The sequence below is a fragment of the Lottia gigantea genome (genome assembly GCF_000327385.1).
Source record: "Lottia gigantea unplaced genomic scaffold LOTGIsca_61, whole genome shotgun sequence".
NCBI lineage: Eukaryota > Metazoa > Mollusca > Gastropoda > Lottiidae > Lottia > Lottia gigantea.
This window is the reverse complement of record NW_008710086.1, coordinates 819,619-840,918: the sequence shown is the minus strand read 5'-3', so window position 1 is coordinate 840,918 and position 21,300 is coordinate 819,619. Positions and strand designations below refer to the sequence as shown.

Sequence of the window (21,300 nt, the reverse complement as noted above, 5' to 3'; positions counted from 1 at the left end):
TATTTGTAGTCTGAAACCAAATATCCGCTCTCTTGTTTTGAAGGATCAAATGGCTACATTTCCGGTTTAGGATTTATGTAAACTTATTACAAAAGTGAGTTTTTATTGAAAAAAAAGTGAATTGAATTGAGTTTTTAGCTAAAAGAACAAGTATGAGAATAAATTGAAGCTTAAAGAAATATTCTGAAGAGTTGTCAGGTTTCAAAACTTTTAAACTGAGTGAGAATAGCAAAAATCGGGTGACCTTTTTTTCTCTAGTTTCTGTTGGTCACATTTCACTTCGGTCATTCAAAAGTTCACAAGTAGTTAGTCGGCCCATTTGCACAATTTAGCATCTGATACTAAAAAGGTTTCTATAATTTTTATACTGTAGATGCAGATCTGATTCACCAGTTCAATCATGTCAATAGATTCAAAATTCAATAGAATAACCACTCTGTGACATCTTACAAATAATCGTGGTTTAAAATTCCTTTTTAACTGTTTGCAAGGTGCAACCTCAATTAAATGAACCACATTGTCTGCTCCCCCAGTTTTCATGAGCTTGTTATAAGTGTGCTGTCTACTTTTCACTTTTCAGTGTGAAACATTCAGAGAGAATACAGACCCACCATCCTGAAGACTGCTAAACTGCAATTAGGGGACTCAAGAATCAAGTTTTAAATTTTTGTAATCGGTTTTGATGTTACACCGCCTCAAGATTAACGCTAAACATTACTGTGCTCCTCTCTTCAGAAAACTATCAAAGATGGCTACTTTAGAAACTCTCAACTTTGATAATCTAGCTTTACGCAGTCTTCCAATTGATCCAAGTGATGAAAATCGTCCAAGACAAGTTGCAGGTGCCTGTTTTTCTAAAGTGAAACCCATGCCAGTAGAGAACCCTAAACTAGTCGCAGTGTCTAGTACAGCAATGGGTATATTAGATCTCCCAGAATCTGAATTTGAAAGAAAAGAATTTGCTGAATATTTTAGTGGTAATAAATTGTTGCCTGGATGTGATCCTGCTGCTCATTGTTACTGTGGACATCAATTTGGATATTTTTCAGGACAGCTTGGTGATGGGGCTACCATGTAAGTCACAAAGCATTTCTTACAGCAGCACTTACAGAGCTTTTTAATTTTCTTCTATTTAGTTGAATCTCAGCAAGTTTCTCTATAATCTTTTATATAGCAGAAGCTTGAGTTAAAGATAGAAAGATAAAAAATTTTCTGTTAAATATGACACGTCTGATGGGACTATGGTTCACTTTATCGAAGTAGCACAGTAATGGGCAGTTCATATTTTTATCCAATTACATCAACATTTTGGATATAAAGGGGGTTAACTCTACTCGTATATTATTGATGAGTTTTAATGACTTAATATATCCCTGTGTTTGATATTTGGCTAATGCTGCTGTCCTGGCAAAATTTCCCTCACTGCAGCCTACAAGGTGCAGAAAAGTAGGACATAAAACTCCATTCATTTCATTTCACTTGTGTTTAATATTTTGAATGTTTTATTACAGGTATTTAGGTGAAGTTGTAAACCAGAAAAAAGAACGCTGGGAAATTCAGTTTAAAGGGGCGGGGCTAACACCGTACAGTCGGAGCGCTGACGGAAGAAAAGTTCTACGAAGTAGTATTAGGGAATTTCTATGTTCTGAGGTTAGAATTTTAATTTTTCTCATCATAAAAACATATATTTTTTAGACTGTGTTTTAAAAATAAAGGATGGGCAGCATAAATTGTAAAAGTTTTGTTTGTTTTTTCAGGCAATACATCACCTTGGAATCCCAACAACACGAGCTGGAACTTGTGTAACGTCTGATTCTCGAGTAGTCCGTGATATATTTTATGATGGTCACCCGATACAAGAACGATGTACCATCATTCTCAGAATAGCTCCAACTTTTCTCAGGTAAAACTAAATAGCAAACCCCTACCCTCCCCTCATCTGCCGGAGTAACTCTCAATTGATGTATCCCTGAGACAAGGAAAATTGTGATCGGATATGAGTAAGATTCTTTTCTCTACCCTTGTCACTTTAGCCCTTCCTCAGGTAAAAGCCAACTCTCGAAAGCACTGGCTGTAGCAGCAGAATTGTTCTTAACATGAAGAGATTTGAACCCACGACACATATGCGTCTAGCAGATTCCAATCTAATTTTCTACCAATAGCTATTCCACATATTCAATATAAGAAGAGAGCATTTAGATAATTTGAGTAAAAAATGTAACATACCAGAAGAGAACTTTACTTCTGAAACAAGTGTCAGCTGTATGAAATGAGCTCTACTCCTGATGAGGGTTTTATATTGGAAACATGTATCTTCAGCATGAGTCAGTATTTCCTAATTATAGGTTTGGATCGTTTGAGATATTTAAACCTGTAGATAGTCAAACAGGACGAGGTGGTCCCAGTATCGGAAGAAAAGATATTTTAATACAGATGTTAGATTATACTGTTCAAACTTTTTACCCCCAGGTAGGTTGTCTTTACAAACTTTTTACTCTCAGGTAAGTTGTCTGTACAAACTTTTTACTCTCAGGTAAGCTGTCTGTACAAACTTTTTACTCTCAGGTAGGCTGTCTGTACAAACTTTTTACTCTCAGGTAGGTTGTCTTTACAAACTGTTTATCCATATCAACTTCACTACAATTTGTCAGTCAAGGAATTTCTGTTACGAAGCCTTGATAATCAAAGACAGTGGAGACGACGCTGACTGGCCCAGTCTTATATGAGTTTAAAGAAAGAGTACATGCCAGCTTCAGAAAACAAATATTGTTCAACAATTCAAAATAAAATTTAACAAATTGTAATGTTCCAACTAATATATGTGAGAAGTTTGTGATTACTGTAGATATGGGAAGAATTCTCTGATGATAAAATGAAGATGTATATAGAAATGTATAAGGAGATAATCAAACTAACAGCTAGACTGGTAGCAGACTGGCAGGCTGTAGGCTGGTGTCATGGGTAAGGTATATACTTTCATTTCACTGTAGTTAGATGATTTCTCCTTGTCAGTGAGACATACGAGTTAGAGGGGTGCAGATGATTACCTTGGGCTTCAGGCTATGTGTATTTTAAAGACCTTTGACAGTATGGAATGAAAAACAAATAAACTATTTTTTGCTGTCCTGTCAAAATTCCCATTTCATTATTTTGTCTATCATCATTATCTTGTTCCCGATTGGGACAAAAAACATAATAGGATGTAAAACTCCATTTCATTTCATTTTTCCTAATTGGAGCAGAATGTAGGGTGTAAAACTTCATTAATTTATTTTCAGTGTATTGAACACAGATAATATGAGTATAGTTGGTTTGACGATAGATTACGGTCCGTATGGGTTTATGGATAGATATGATCCCAACTTTATCTGTAATGGATCAGGTAGGTGTCAGGTCTGATCTCTTATGTGTTAGTAAATCTATACTTAGATATTTGAAATAAAAATGTTTATAGTATTTAGTTAGGCTTGGAAATGATTTAAACCCAAGCTATGTGATATGCTTAATTTGAAAATTGAAAAATGAAAAATGAAAAAATTATAACTGTTTTTATCCCCAGATGATGGTGGGAGATATTCTTATAAAAACCAACCAGAGATCTGTAAGTGGAACTGTATGAAACTAGGGGAGGCAATCCAAGAGGCTGTCCCTGTCGACCAAACTAAACCATTTCTATCTTTATTTGATGAAGAGTTCAGTAAGTGCTATAAAGACAAGATGAGGAAAAAGGTAGGCTACAGTATCATTTGATTTGATTGATTTATTTATGTAAAGGATAGAGTCATTGGTGCAGATCCTGATAGGGACTTGGGGACAGGTCCCACCATTTTGTGAAGCTAATTTGATTATCAAAATGCATAACTCTACTCTGAAACAAGGTTGCGGGACCTGAGTATGATATCTAATTTACTATCGAATTGAACGCAAATGGCAACCGAACATGGTATACTACTTTTTTTAAAGTGGTATTGTAAGGATTAGTATACCATAAAATTGTATTCTGCCATCTGATAGATGATAAATATCATTTGTATGAAGTGTTTATTTGTCAAGAAATATCTAAGAATTAAAGTTGTGTTTTAAATTATTATTTCAGCTTGGATTATTAAATAAAGATTTACCTGAAGATCAGTAAGTAAATAAGAATTAAATATTAACCCCAATCATAGAATATTAACCCTTTGAACACTGAGTGTAAATGAAATATAACGTCATATACCCAGAACTCCAAGTAATAAAAGTAAAAACGTATGACGTTAACGTTGTATGATGTCACTTAGCAACGGCCGGTATACCGGCTGCTCGGGTATATATTGCGTTAGTGTTAAAAGTGTTAATATGCTGTCTTGACAAAGATATAAGCCTCTACCCTAAGTCAGTGACAAGTCAGACTTGTATTGGCTGCAAAACATCACCTATAATCTATGTCTTAATATTGATTTATCATTAACACACTTTATTCCAGAAATTTCAACCAAAATTTAATTAAAGCCTCAGCAAATTCCCCGAGGAAAGAGTTTTTATTATTTCTTTCCAAAAATTATTTTGAATTTTAGAGAATTAGTAGAAGCATTATTCTCAACCATGGAAGAAACAGGAAGTGACTTCACCAATACATTTAGATGTCTGAGTTCTCTCCCCTTGCCTCAATGTGAGGACTATGAGAGTAAGAAAGCTGAAATTTTGTCGTATCTTGTGTCACAGAGTTGTACGATTGAAGAATTACGGAAAGCTAACAGATCTACCATGGATCCAAGGTAAATACAAGGTTTAAATTCCGTGGGTTTTTTAGCGCAGAGTTGAGATGTCTCATCATTAATATAGGTTGGTATTTTTGGAGATTTTTTGCTCACAGTCGCTTAGTGAGCATAACGCTTGCTCGCTTACTTGAAGGTCTAGGGTTCAGGGGGAAATTAGAGATAATACTAGCTGATTTTGGAACCTGGTTTCCCTTGTCAATGATCCAAGCTGATGCACGTTTAAAACAGTTAAAAATTGAAAATGAGTAGGCTGATGTCTGTCCTGGCCCTGGCAAATTTTCCCTCACTGCATTTGATAATAATTTCTCTATTTTATAGACAGATGCAGATGTTAATGATGTTGATGCAGACGAACCCTGATCTCCTGTCAATTCTGGGCCGAAGATTTGAGGCGTTTGAAAAAGAACTGGAGAAGATGGAGAAATTGAATGAATTAAAGGTTTGTTTTGGCGCAAAGAATTAGATATCTTGAATTTTAATTCACATTTTTGTTATTATTTGAAATTTGGCTGATTAATTTTCGTGTGAATTTGAATATCAGCTTCAAAACAGTACTGAAAAAAGGTTCTGGATTGAGAAAGATATAAACATTGTCATATATTTTCGTTTTTGAAATTCTCCACGGTGATTTTTAGACAAATTTTTCTCACATCTGTTTCCTCTCCAGGATGTGACTCAAGAACAGAAGACAAGTAAGGACAGGGAATTATGGGAGAAATGGATAAAGAAGTATTCTGATAGGTTGAAATTAGAAGCAGAAGGACAAGATGATATTTTATTAACCAATCAGAATCGAGTTAAAATTATGAATCAGAATAATCCAAGGTATAGTTGTCATGGTTTCAAATAAAGTGGATCAAATATTCAATATGTATTTGAAGATGAATGCATGTCTGTGGTTGTACAGGGACACAGGTTAACTAGCAATAATATTGTCGAAATAATGGCAAAATCGGGAGTAAAAGTTGTATAGCAGTGGACTCCTCCAAAAAGAGGTTGGCTTACCATCAGCTGGTTTGAAAAGTTAGCATGGTCTGCTTAGCTCTATTACAACTTTTCTTTTCTCACAGTGTTCAATAATATTTATATAATAATAAACATATTCTCTATTTATTTAGAATAATACTTCGTAACTATATAGCCCAGAATGCAATAGATGCTGCCGAGAAGGGAGATTACTCTGAAATAAGACGTGTATTAAAATTACTGGAAACTCCATACAGTGGTGAATTAGATATCAGTGTTTCATCCTCCGTAGATCAACATCAATCTTCTCAAGGTTTGGACAAATTTTATATATACAAATACATGTAGATTTTATCACTAGTATAATATCACTTACTGGTGGTGTTAGACAGGTATGTTTTCTAATGCAAGATGCAAGTCTTAATAGAATATAGAAGAAGTAAATTTTTAAAGAATAAGGATCAAGAAATTTGTGAAAATACAGATCCCTGTTGTGTAATGGCAAGAAAACAGGTTTTATAAGATATACTCTCCTATAGAAGCACTGGCCTAGGTCACAAGTAGGGACTGTGGATTGCAGCATTGGAATACATCAATTTGATAGAAAATTACCTACATCGGGCAAGATTTACAAGATAAACAAATAATTCAGAAATGTAAAGGGATTGTTTGTAATGTATTTGTAATAATTATAATTTATATTTCAGATACAGGAGAACCATCGTCCAGTAGTAATAGTTGTGATATTAACCAATCATACGATAGTAAACCTCCGATATCAGCACTAGATTTACGAGTTACTTGATCCTCGTAAACCCTAGATTATTCAATAATCACATTGATAAAGGAACAATTAATGTAAAAATGAGGATATTATCGTAATCTTTAGAATGTGATTATTGAGTTATTTAGGGAACGAGACCAAATTCAGCTGTTTTTAATTATTATTTTCTAAACAGCTGAAATCCTGATTTACTGAGTTCACAATATTTATACTGATTTGGTCTCAACAATGGGATGGGTTGTCAAAAATATTCAAAATTAAATTACTCTTTTATCCAATCAAATTACTGTATTTCGTCCAATTTTAATTTTATTGTTATTTTTATGAAACAGGACTCCGGATTCATAGTTTGTAAATTTCCAATGATCTGAAAGTTACAATATTTCTGACAACAATCCCTTACAGCTAAACAGTATAATATTGTTGGATGAAGACGGAAAGTTGAAATAAGCATAAAAACTTTCGTCTGATGGAACTCAGAAAAATCAGGATATTTATTGTCTTTCAGTTCATTTTTACAATTAAATCTACCAAAATATACTTTCTGATAGAAATTTTCTATTTGCCTTTTGTACATTTTGGTGGATTTGGTTGATATACCTCTTTGAAGAAAATTTATATTCAATTTTAACAGTTGTTTAACCATTGAATTTAGTTGGTGTCACAATACTGTTTGTTGGCAAACCAACCAAAATACCCAAATTGATAATTGATGCAAAACAAGTATGTTCTTTTCTTGTGACTTGGGCCAGTGCTTCTATCTTCTATAACACTCAACACCAAATTTGGTGAAAACATACATAACCAAAGATAGTTCTTCAGTATTCTCAACCATCACTGGTATACCAATTTTAAAAAAACGCTTAAAAAATTACTAATCAACATAGCATTGATAAATTGAAGCGATATGACATTTTTTTTTTTAAAAAGTGGAAGAGATTTTATGTCTATCAGAATGAATCAAGATCGTGTTATTATCATAGGAAACTAAAGACTGGTTGATCATGTGACTAAACGCACATTCCTCACTTTGCTAGGTCAGTTGTCTGTCCAGTCACATGATCAATCAGTAATTATTCTTTATAACGATACCAAGATCCACATTTATTCCTTAAATAGACTTTAAAATATATATAGTTGATGAAGTTTTATATCTCTCCTGACCAAATCTGCCAAAATATAATTTATTGAATTTATTTTGAATGGAATCTTTTATGATTTTGGCATATTTTGTCTGATATTTTTCACCTTATTTATTGATGTAATGGATTTTAAATTGATTTCAAATAAAGATTATTTTTATTGATTATTGTCTTGGGATAATTGGACTGGGACATAGCCTACTATTTTCATCAGAGAATAAAGGCATTCACAAATCTGGCTCAACAGACATCATATATATTAGGTTTCTCTTACTAAATGATTTACTACAGACAACATATTTATTAGGTTTCTCTTACTAAATGATTTACTACAGACATCATATTTATTAGGTTTCTCTTACTAAATAATTTACTACAGACATCATATTTATTAGGTTTCTCTTACTAAATGATTTACTACACACATCATATTTATTGGCTTTCTCTTACTAAATGAATTACTACAGACATCATATTTATTAGTTTTCTCTTACTAAATAACTTACTACAGACATCATATTTATTAGGTTTCTCTCACTAAATAATTTACTACAGACATCATATTTACTAGGTTTCTCTCACTAAATGATTTACTACAGACATCATAGTTATTTGGTTTCTCTTTCTAAATGATTTACTACAGACATCATATTTATTAGGTTTCTCTTACTAAATGATTTACTACAGACATCATAATTATTAAGTTTCTCTTACTAATTGATTTACTACAGACATCATATTTATTAGGTTTCTCTTGCTAAATGATTTACTACATACATCATATTTATTAGGTTTCTCTTGCTAAATGATTTACTACAGACATCATATTTATTAGGTTTCTCTCACTAAATGATTTACTACAGACATCATAGTTATTTGGTTTCTCTTTCTAAATGATTTACTACAGACATCATATTTATTAGGTTTCTCTTGCTAAATGATTTACTACAGACATCATATTTATTAGTTTTCTCTTACTAAATAACTTAAATAACTTACTACAGACATCATATTTATTAGGTTTCTCTCACTAAATAATTTACTACAGACATCATATTTATTAGGTTTCTCTTACTAAATGATTTACTACAGACATCATAGTTATTAGGTTTCTCTTTCTAAATGATTTACTACAGACATCATATTTATTAGGTTTCTCTTACTAAATGATTTACTACAGACATCATAATTATTAAGTTTCTCTTACTAATTGATTTACTACAGACATCATATTTATTAGGTTTCTCTTTCTAAATGATTTACTACAAACATCATATTTATTGGTTTCTCTTACTAAATGATTTACTACAGACATCATATTTATTAGGTTTCTCTCACTAAATAATTTACTACAGACATCATATTTATTAGGTTTCTATTACTAAATGATTTACTACAGACATCATATTTATTAGGTTTCTCTTACTAAATGATTTACTACAGACATCATAGTTATTAGGTTTCTCTTACTAAATGATTTACTACAGACATCATAGTTATTAGGTTTCTCTTACTAAATGATTTACTACAGACATCATAGTTATTAGGTTTCTCTTACTAAATGATTTACTACAGACATCATATTTATTAGGTTTCTCTTACTAAATAACTTAAATAACTTACTACAGACATAATATTTATTAGGTTTCTCTTACTAAATAACTTATTACAGACATCATATTTATAAGGTTTCTCTTACTAAATGATTTACTACAGACATCATATTTATTAGGTTTCTCTTACTAAATGATTTACTACAGACATCATATTTATTAGGTTTCTCTTACTAAATGATTTACTACAGACATCATATTTACTAGGTTTCTCTCACTAAATGATTTACTACAGACATCATATTTATTTGGTTTCTCTTTCTAAATGATTTACTACAGACATCATATTTATTAGGTTTCTCTTACTAAATGATTTACTACAAACATCATATTTATTAGGTTTCTCTTACGAAATGATTTACTACAGACATCATATTTATTAGGTTTCTCTTACTAAATGATTTACTACAGACATCATATTTATTAGGTTTCTCTTACTAAATGATTTACTACAGACATCATATTTATTAGGTTTCTCTTACTAAATGATTTTCTTAATTTATCATGAAATTTTGTCATGGCAGCAGTATAAGACTACTCTCTTGCTATTTCTAACGCTTCGTGTTACTAATTAGTATACAAAGACAGAAATTGCGCTGAAAAAATAGTCAAATTATTATTGACTAAAATTTACTTTCTTTAGTTATTTCAAGTTTATTTGCTTTTTTTTCTTTTTTTTTTTTTTTTTTTGTAAAAAAATGTCTGTTGTTATGTTGGTCAAGAATGAAGTAAGATTTTCTTATAAAACCACCTGCCTTGCCGCCATTCAGGTTTATATTTTCAACCAATCCCACCATTTGGTTGTTCAACTGATTTCGGTTTGAACCAATCAAATCGCTAGAATCTGAGTTGTGCTTGTACTTCATCAACACATTGCTTGCCCTCATTTTAAAAATTTCGGAAATAAATAACTTTGCGAAAAATGAACAAAATAATTTCAAAACACCACAGTCCTGAAGAATAATGTGTATATTATGCATGTTTAAAATTTTAGGGGTCTAGAAAATTTATAACTTGTTTAAAATTAATGTTTTTGGAAGCTTAGAAAAGATGGCTTGTGTTACTATTTTTAGTCTAGTTGTCGGTTGTGTCGTTTTATTGGGGTTTGAAGTTGACTGGCTCAAGGGCTTCTCTTGTTCAGCCGGTACTACTTATCCCAGGAACAACCTGTGGACTTCTTCTACAACCAAAATATTCCAAATTTTTACACCCTAACTTCTTTATTTTCATTCCAAATTTACCCCAAAATGGCTGGAGAAATATTCTCAAAATTTACAAATTTCTTCAATGGCTAACTTTTGAGATTCATTTTCTTCGCGGAGGCATGTTCAAAATAAGTACGCGTGTCATTTATTGCTAGTTTATTAATTAGAATAAATTTTTGTTGAATTAAAAATATTTTTGGGTTAATCTAGGCTCAATTCTGGTCATTTTGGTATGAAATAATATAAAATTGGTCCAACATGGGGGTTGTAGTATAGGATTCAAACATGAAGTTGACCGAATATCGCCATGTAGTCAGTGTAGTGTAAGGTGCGCTTCGATATTAATCTGCAACTTTAGCACGCAGGTTTCTAGTCGGCCATTTTGAACAACTTGAAACTATGGACAAATATTTTCAACTTGGAAATTTGAGGGTTTTGATATGAAATATGTTAAAGGTAAGGGATCCTAAAGGAACCAGAAAGATTGCGAAGGCAACTTCTTAGCATAATGGGGCGCATGGATAGTTATTTATATCACGATTACACGTCAATCGCGGAGCTCGATTTGGCGTGATAAAACGCTTTCACGAGAGGAAAATTTGCTAAATCATGGATTTAATGCCCATATATAACAAAATAATTGAATATTTTTGAGATATCAGAAAAGATTTGTCAAAACTTTGTCCAAAAAATGATAGAAAAAGAAAAATAAGGCCATTGTTTGGATTTTATTGTGATATTTTGACGTGTGAAAATTGGACGGAAATAGAATTTTCGTTTGTTTACAAAATACAAACCAGGAAATAATCCTTATAAATACACGAATGTGACCCAAAAATGATCCCAATTTGATAGAATATAGGTCTGTACATCAAATAAGCAGAATATTAGACCAAGAAGTTATAACAACACTGAAATTTTTGCATTGAAAGGTTGAAAATAATTCGTATTGTGTTTTACTTCCGCACTGCTTTGTAACAAAAAAATATCCCCCACCCACAATTTTCCAAACAATCAAGCACCTTGCTTACAACATCTATGCATCAGCATTTGCTTTTTGAATTGAATTTAAACATTTGTACCTGGTGATTTGCTTAAATTTTGAATTAATTATAGCCAAAGAAAAGAGTTGTAATGGAGACATTTTTTTTCTTTGACAGCTGTCAGAAAAAGAGAACAGTTTTCCATCCCACATCTGTCGCCACATTTTGATAAATGAACGAAATGAAGTGTTTCAATGTTTTGAAAAATTTATTATTGCCCCTTATTTAAATGAATCAAATCACTAAAATATTACTAAAACCAGTTTGTACAAACGGTCTCCGTGAAAGTTATGCTAGCGCTCTGCATTCTAGTCTTTGAATAATTTACATTGCCTTTCAAAGAAGAATTTCAGTGTGAAATTTTCATTATAGTATTTTAATGATCCACAAGATAACTATCTGTTCAAAAGAGGAGGCAAGGGTTGTGTGGTATACTGTCAAAAGCGCTGATATTTGATATGTATTTGTATTGTTATATGTGTGGCCCACCATCAACAGAAAGGTAGACCATGATACAGTCACAGAAGGTTTACTGTCAATATGTTTAAATTTAAACAGGGATTGAAGAAAAATTCAACTTTATGCTGGGGAATGCACGAGACTGTACATGGTATCCGTTCCAACTTTCACTTTCAATATCTAGAGACATGTTTTCATGCAAAATACGTTTTTGGGACAGGTTAAAAACTACTGTGCTTATTCATAAAAGCACTGGCCTAGGTCACAAAATAAGATTTGTGTTGTCTAATTTCAGATCTGTAAGGGAAGTAAAAGCTGAAAGTACAAACCAATGTGTCATAGTGCCACTTGTTCACATGAAATGTTTGAAGGCAAGAATATCCACTACTCTAACGTTGACAACAAACCCTTGTGTTCCTTCAGCGTTAAGGTCTGTAACCAACGGAGATTAAATGGTTACGCATTTTGTGTTCGTCACATCTTGGAGGATTACACGGCTCCTTTCAAACGATGTGCGTACGTGGCCAAATCCAGTCATCAAATGTGTACACAGCCCATACCTAAAAATGAAAAGAGAGAGTAAGTATATTATTCATTGACTTATTCCACCAAATGAAATATTTTCTAGGGGTTGTATGAGTATTTATTGCTTAAATCTACAGATATTCAGTTAAATATCAGTGGGTTTTGCATTTCAAAATAGCACATTTGGCGTAGATTCTATAAAAAGAATTCTATCATGTATTGTGGGCTTTGTGGCAAGTTCTTTTTTAAACACAACACATGCCAATTACAAATGTTCAGTAGAATTGAATATGCACATGAGATATTGGCGTCTGAAAAACTTTAGAAGATTCTGATGTGACTACCGTACCTTAATCTTTCAAAAAATTTATTTTTATTTTCTTTCCTTGATTCTTTCAGGTACTGTAACAACCACATGCAGGTGCTGGGGATGATTCCAAAGAAAAAACGGAAAGAGAAAAAGGAAACGGGCAATAATAAAATAAATAACAAAGAATCAAAACTGTCTTTCGCAGATCGTGTGAAGACAAAGTTCAACAGTCGGAAAAATGATGTGGATAATTCTAAAAATGAAAATATTACTGTCAATGTGGAGGATCCTTATGATCCGTATGCGTTTTCTGATCCTGTTTCAGAACCGCCGTGCATGTTATCGAACAGTACATGTAGCAGTAGTAGCTTGCCTAGTCCGAACACTGATTCTGTACGATCCGTGCCGCAGAGTCCGGGTCAATCGTCCAATAGACCACCTTCAAATGAAGGTATGTCTTCGATCGCAAAACTATATCCGGAACTCGCAGAGAAATTGGAGAAAATCAAACCTAAGAGTGTGGAACCCAAAGTGAAAAGTCGAATGAGGAATACTCACAACATGAAATTCAACAAGTTACAGACTAAAATTGCTCAAAATCGCATCAAGGACAAACTTCGTAAACAAGAAACGAGTCAGTTCTTAACGGAGGGAATTAATATGCTTCAAACCAGATCTGATCTCGATCTTCCATTAACGTTAAATAACTCCAATCATCAGAACCCTGCACTCCCTACTAGTATACCTCCATTTAATGGAACAGGAATCCCTCACAGACCAGTTGCCCCCCACAGAACCATTGCCCCTCCCCAAAATTTACATCCTACCCACAGTCTTGGATATAAAACAACAGTGACTCCAGGATTAACTGTGTCTGACCCCCTGGGGATTCCTCCTCCTCCATACCCAGGGGTCGGTCCGAATCAGAATTATAATATACCGTCAATAGCGCCACCTATGGTGTTGCCGAATAGTGACAACCATCTTTCTGTGATTACAGCACCATCTATGTCTACGTTACGAACTGCACCAGGACCCATTACGTGTCCCACAAACTTTCAACTGCCCCCACCCCCTCCTTACGTTTCCCCCAAACAACCAAAGAAACCCCCTTCCCCTGTGTTACCAGTATTATGTAAGAAGCCTCAGAGATTAAAATGTGTATTGTTTGAAAAAGAAGCCCGACAGAAATTGAAAACGGACAGTTGTGTGAGATATTATTCATATCATGCCAAACGGAAAATTAACAACCATATTTACATCAATCATGGGATCTGTAGTTCAGATGAGTCGAGTTCGGACGATGAGGATAGTGATATGTTACCATGGCAACCTAATTGGTTCTCGGCCTCGTCAGACGATGATAATAACGATGACGAGGAAGAGGAAGAAGAGTGAGTATTATTTTGATTTTTTTGTGTGTTTGCTAAAAGATTGCGCTAATCTGAAGGTGGCTTAGAAAAGTTTCAACCTCATTTTTTTAATTTATCAGAGCCTTAGTGGATTTTCAAGTCAAAGAAATCCTAATGGGACAGAGGTCTTAATGTTTGATCAAGGAAAATTTAAGTTTTATTTTGTTTATAAATTTCAAATTTATTAGTCAATTTTCGGAGAGACATTCTGTAACTTTTGTGGTCAGACTGTAAGGTGTGATAGTACCATAAAGATGAGAAGTTTTTACGGCTACCATGTTGTATTCGTGTAAAAAAGAAATCTGATAATTATCTCACAACAATTTAGAAAAATTTAAAACGGAACATAAAAAAACTTGTTGTTATTGAGAGTTTAAGATTTGAGAAATCTGATCAATGAAATGCTTTACAACATAGCTGTTAAAAGTAGACAAGTTATAAATAAATGAAATGTCGTGAAATGAAACATTACAAAGGGCAAGAACTAATTGATAAAAACCTTGATTTCAGCCCTAGTGATATACCAATACATATCCGAGCAACTAAACTGGCGTTATTGAGAGCCAGATTACGACGTCAGTGTCATCAATGTCGATCAGCCACTCGGAGTAATACAACAGTGAAGAAGACAAACAACTCGGAAATCCTGGCTCTGATTCAAGCAGCGAAGGAAGAGCCAAGGGCGTCTGTTCGTTGTTTACAAGAAATTCTCAGGAAACCTAAAAAGAAAATTCACAGGTTTGTGATGTTAAATATTATATTGCTTATGAGTTGTTAAAGAAAAAGGGAATATGATAGTTCTGGAAGGATTACCTTGTTTGTATTCTTGTACTGGTGTTTCCCATGAACGTTTTATTTTTTTCTTCTGGAAGGGATGTGTGTTATACAAGCTATCACATTATCCTTACAATTATATGGTAAATATTGTGATCTTTTTACAAATTAGATTGGCTTTGGGGTTGATTTATAAGATATTTAGAGCTTAAAGTGAAATATTTTGATGTCTTCCAGGAGTAAATATCGAGGTTTAGAGAAGAGAAGATGTGGATATAAAAATAATGAAGAAATACAATGTATCAATAATGTCCTACCCTATACCAATCATTGTATTAAACGTATCCTTTTAAATACCTACATTGAAGAAATTTACCGAAATTTGTCCAATAGGTGCAGGTTCATTTCATTTCAGAGAGTCCACATAGCTTATAATTGTTTAGCATTTGGTTTGTCATCATTTTCATAGAAAGTACTTCGTTAAATGTTTGATTTGTATTTAGGTTTGACGTCCCTTCCAAGTTGCACTATAGTATTGGAAATTTCGTGTTTTCAATTTAACCATATCAATTTTCATATTTTGAATCACCAGTTTAATCCGTATTATAATAACCTTGACCTTTATACAGATATCATGTATAATGTAGATCAACAACTGTTTGACTATTGTACGGCTAAATTCGCTGATAACACCCAGTGTTGTGTCCCTATATTCGATATCAAACACGAATTACCTCTCTGTCATGAACACGGCGCTAAAGCTGTAAGTATTGTGTATTTAGCAGCAGGGGACTTAGTGGGGGGTTAGGTACAGTTGAGCTGTGAGGGTTTCTGTGAGGGATAGCTATTCTGACTACACTAGAGTTGTTTTCATATCTTTGATATCCAACATGAACTACCTCTTGTCACAAACCTTGTATGAAAGCTGCTGTATGTTTTAGTAAAAAAAATATTGTTGTATTGGGTTTGTGTTTTTGGGGTATTGCTGGCAAATATAATAGATGCTTATTGAAAAATGAGTTTCTATTTTGAATTGAGGGGATGACAGTGGTGAAAAGAATCTATTTTTAATTCCTTATATTTTGTTCTTTCAGGATAACTATCAGAAGATTCAGGTAGCAGAAGTACGAAAACGACCACGTAAAAAATCTAAACCTCCAGCCCTATCACGGCCCCCCAAGAAAAATAAAAAGAAGAAGAAAGGGAGAGCTGTCCGTCCTCAAAAACCAATTCCTCCTTCCTCACCCACTGGAGATATCAGTAAGTTTTTCAAAACCAATTCCTCCTTCCTCACCCACTGGAGATATCAGTAAGTTTTTCAAAAACCAATTCCTCCTTCCTCACCCACTGGAGATATCAGTAAGTTTTTCAAAACCAATTCCTCCTTCCTCACCCACTGGAGATATCAGTAAGTTTTTCAAAACCAATTCCTCCTTCCTCACCCACTGGAGATATCAGTAAGTTTTTCAAAACCAATTCCTCCTTCCTCACCCACTGGAGATATCAGTAAGTTTTTCAAAACCAATTCCTCCTTCCTCACCCACTGGAGATATCAGTAAGTTTTTCAAAACCAATTCCTCCTTCCTCACCCATTGGAGATATCAGTAATTTTGAGAGATATGTATCATTTATTTCCTGATTAAATGATGAATATCACACAATATCTCTAATATAGTAATGGAGATAGTGGTTCTTACTGTTATAAAGGGAGATAACTCCAGATAATGTAGAGTTGTAATAAAGGGAAATAACTCTGTTTGATTAATCAATTTCTTTCTTAACTAACAATTTTCCATTTGTCTGGATAAGCTGAGTTAAAGGTATAAGTCTTGAATGACAATTAGGTGAATCTGTCCCTTGTGTGATTATTCCATAACATTGTCTGGTGTTTGTTGTCTGTCACTAAGGTGTAGTTACATCGTTAATATTTTCCAAATCATTTCACCTGATGTCCATGGCGAAATCTTGTAGAATAATATATCCTTACTTCCTGTATTTGACTGTATTATTGAAACGAGCACATTTTGTTGTAGGTATGCCTGATGAAGAACCTGTACCAGAAATCAATATTACAACAGATGAAGAGAAGGCTAGTTCGTCAGTCAGTAAACCTGAAGAGAGGCTGTCCCTCCCGTCTACTAGTTCTACTGATAATACTAATAACTCCAGTCAGAAGGAAGAGAAGATGATAGACAATAATCTGCAGGGTGTCGATCTTGAGGAAACTTTTAGACATGGTAAGAATTTTTCCTTCACAATTCTTGGTTTGGTTTGGTTTAGTATCTTATTTAGGTTATATGTAAAGAAATATATTTTAGAAAACTAATCAGATTCAATAGCCACTGTAGCCTCGGTCAGTTACAAAGATATTCAGCAACCTGTCTTGGCCCCTTTTCGTCGAAGATGTACGTAGACAAAGAGAGACTGGATGATAATATATTATGTATATAATGCTATTATATTTAAAGAAATATATTAGCCCATTCATATCAACTCCACTTCCATTCTTTACAGTGATAGATAAGAATTTTGGAGAGTTACCACTAGAACAGGCGTCAAGGTTATTGGAAGAGCAAGATTTCCAGGAAGTCTTCAACAAAATTCCAGATGAAGCATTTGATATTTTCTCTAGTAAGTTGATTAGATTTACTCTTGATATTCACACAATCCGGTCTGTTGGCATTTTTTCATTTCACATTTTATTGTAAACAGAACAAAGATGGCCGTCTTGATTGGATTTTGTTGCAATATGGCTTGCTATGTATTTTGTCTTGAAGCTTGGTTGAGTTTGACCTCCATGGTCGAGATTAAGTCCATAAGTCCCTGATTCTCAAAGAGTTATGCAACTCCTTAACATGGAAGTCTGCAATTTTTTTTGCATCTGGCAAGAATAATGCCCATACAATACCAAGGGTCAAATTTCTGACCTACACATCCTTTACCCTATGTTTGATTTTCATATCTTTTCCAGGTAAAAACGATCCTACTGCTGAAGAGACGGAAGAATTAGAAAGGGCTCTGGCAGCAGCTAGTAGTGATATCCATGCTGCCAAGGAAACACTGGAACAGTTGGTGAAAGGGGAAATCTCGATAGATGATATCGGAGAGGAACTGACGTCAATTTTAGCCGCAACGCTACAACAAAACTTACAACAAGAACAACAGCAACAGTCAGATTTAACCTTACCAAGTGAAAGTGCTACGACATTATCACGGAGTTCTGGATACAGTGAATTAGGTCATTCTGGGATGGATTTAAACAATGTTCCGACGTCAATAAACAACGTAGCATATACACGTCAAGTTTTACCTGGCCACGCCTCCACTTCAAGCAATTTAAATTCAGCAATTGATAATACGGGTTCGAATGTCACTCATTCAATGACTCATCTTAAATATTACTCGGTGCAACACACTACTCCTATGTCTTTAGCTACACAAAATGTGAACCCTGCAGCTTCGCGGAGTTATACTGTTGGATCTGGGATTCCGGTGGGATATCAAGCTAACTTACCCTATTCTCAAACTCTCAATAACTTGCCTCCATCGCAGCACATGGCACAACCTGTGTCACGTAACGTGATGTCAAATCCTGCGTTACGTAGTCAGTTATCTCAGTTGCCACAGCAACCATTACATCATCAATCTGTGATAGGACAACAATTATCAAATGTGGGAAATTTTCAACCATCATGGACAACAACCGGTGCATCACAGCCTCAAAACTTTCAGAATACAAATGGATATCCATCACAACAACAATATGTTTCTAACGTGACGAAATATCCAGTCAGTGCTCAATCGGTTCCTATGACAACTGATGTATCGAACATGACGAAATCAGACAGTTTGTACTCAACTCTGTCACATTCCGGTAACGTCCCGAATGTTAACACGCCCGGGACTGCATCTTCTGTTCAGGGATTCGGCCATCTTGTTTCGTCACCATACACTACTTTACATCAAACTCCTTTTACGTCTAATACTAGTTCATAGCCATAGAGCTCTCGGCCATATCTCACTGCAATACCTCTCATCTATCTACTGATGTTTAACAGATAGAGATATAGCTCTTTGAATATCTCTAATATCAAACTTGTTAGGCTCAAAACAATATAGCTTTTAGCAGTACCTCACTGAATATCTGTAATACTAAAGTCAGTTAACTCATATTGATAAAGTTTTCAGCCTATCCCACTGAATTACTCATAATTTGACCATATTGAAATGTCTCTCACCTTGATTCTTAGTCCTCTTAAAGATCTTTATTCATATTTTGGAACATTTCAACATATATGATCTGGGGGTCAAATATTTTGACTTTAATATGCATATCTGAAATCATTTAAAGAATGTGTTAGGGGGTATAATAATGTGATGTTGCTAGCTATATTAATCTCTTAAAGAGTGAGCCAAAGGCATGGGGATATTCTGAATTCAATATGGTACAGGCTTATTAGAGGTATTCAATAAGATACAGCCAACAATTCATGACAAAATAACTAAACCTTGGAGTGTACTGTATTATTTCAAATCTCATTATAGCAAGTCTTCACTATGTCAAGCTATTACAACCTTCAGCTTATACCTTGACTGCAATAGTCACCTCTTGTGTACCATGGAATGCTGTGATTTGATTGGATTGTACACTAGCTAATACAACCAATCAGAGCTCTCAACAGAAAAACTGTAAATATTATGGCTTATTGTTAACACACTTTCAGTCGAGGCCTCTGATTAGCTGTATTCGCTAGCATAAAATCCAATCAATTCACTGCATTTACTTACGTGATACAAGACAAGTGACCATTGCAGTCAAGGTATAAGCTGAAGGTCGTAATAGCTTGAAGATATATCATAGCAAAACTCATTTTCATTTTTTTGTCATCTTGTAAAAACTGGATACATTTAATGTTGTTTGTCTAAAGCATGTAATGTGAAATTATAGAATCAGTTGTTAGTCTTGATTATCCAGACTATAGTTATGTAGAATAGATAATTGTATATTAGAAGTCTGGGTAAACAAGACTAAATGAATAGATCTGCTCTATCATAGCAATGTGATGTATGTTTTTGTTTAGACCAAGTCTACACTATCACTTCGTTCTTCTCTCTTAAGATAATTGTGTAGGTCAGTTGGTATCAGATGATTTACGGTCAATGGTGTCGTTGGGTTCAAATCCTCAAAACTATTGAGAATGAGATAATAAGTATTAGAAGCCATGTTATTGAGATATTTTATCTCATCACCCTGGCTCAGTAACTTTATTCAATTATCATAAGACTAATAATAGTCTACCAATCAATATGGTGGCTTTGGGTTCAAATCTTCTATGAAAGAAATTATTGATATAACTTTGACTGAAGTTTCAAAAGAAAAGAAAAGAATGATTGAACCACAATTAAAGTGCAATAAATATATAATATATGGAACATTTAGTGGTTAGTGAGATCTATAAAATATAATTCCTTGATCTGATCTTGATTTCATGGTAGAACTCTCTGGTCTTTTATTCTATACAATAGTTTATTATATAAACAAAGAATTCATTTGAAAATAAAACACTATTATTGATAAACAATTCCTCCCTTATTAGTGTCATATTGTATTTATTTAAAAACTAACAGTTTAGATCAAAAATCAGTCCAAACAACAATATTTTGGTGGAAAATGCTAATTTTTGAGAAAATTTACAATGTGAATTGTTTCAAGATTCTTTACTCCCTAGGTGATTCTAAATATAGTGTGTTACTTTGTTTGATAACAGTGTAAAATATAGAAACATTGTATATCATAACTAATGAGTAGTCTACCATGAAATTAAGATAACAGTGTAAATTGTAGAAATGTTGTATATCATAACCTAAGGAGTAATCTACCATGAAATTAAGATCTGTTTCAATTGGACTCAATTCTGCTGCTTGTTTGATAACAGTGTAGATTGTAGAAATGTTGTATACCATGAATTAAGGTGTAATCTACCGTAATATTAAGATCTATTTGGATTGGATTCTATTCTGCTACAATCTGTGTGTTTAAAAGGACAAGTGATAGTATAGATTTGTTATTAGGTTAGAAAGTATGTTTGTTGTTTCTATATTCAGTTTATTATCTCACATTCTAGGCAGCTCATTCTTCCCCGTGGTGAATTTTTTTTTTATTTCAATTAGTGATTATTTCAATGGTTGTAATTCTATTGGTAGAATTTCTGTTTGTTTCTATGGTAACTAGGGATTCTTGTTTTTTTTTTGCAAACTTCAATAGATATTTTCTTGGGAATTTCCATTATGATGGGATTCTTCTCAT

At 33.6% G+C, this 21,300-nt stretch overlaps 2 protein-coding genes across 2 annotated transcripts; both read left to right on the top strand.

Moving 5' to 3' along the window:
• Positions 1-748: 748 nt before the first annotated feature.
• Positions 749-6,531, top strand: LOTGIDRAFT_128503 (hypothetical protein; the record flags this gene model as incomplete). The annotated part of the gene is made up of 13 exons (XM_009064249.1): positions 749-1,074; positions 1,512-1,650; positions 1,758-1,903; positions 2,346-2,469; positions 2,846-2,961; positions 3,279-3,382; positions 3,560-3,729; positions 4,097-4,131; positions 4,557-4,757; positions 5,079-5,199; positions 5,428-5,585; positions 5,879-6,000; positions 6,440-6,531. The coding sequence occupies 13 exons, from the start codon at positions 749-751 to the stop codon at positions 6,529-6,531; spliced, it is 1,854 nt and encodes a 617-aa protein (XP_009062497.1).
• Positions 6,532-11,971: 5,440 nt separating this feature from the next.
• On the top strand, positions 11,972-18,989 carry LOTGIDRAFT_166800 (hypothetical protein; the record flags this gene model as incomplete). The annotated part of the gene is made up of 10 exons (XM_009064248.1): positions 11,972-12,015; positions 12,268-12,402; positions 12,897-14,201; positions 14,730-14,957; positions 15,231-15,334; positions 15,641-15,756; positions 16,088-16,253; positions 17,027-17,230; positions 17,508-17,624; positions 17,965-18,989. The coding sequence occupies 10 exons, from the start codon at positions 11,972-11,974 to the stop codon at positions 18,987-18,989; spliced, it is 3,444 nt and encodes a 1,147-aa protein (XP_009062496.1).
• Positions 18,990-21,300: the final 2,311 nt, after the last annotated feature.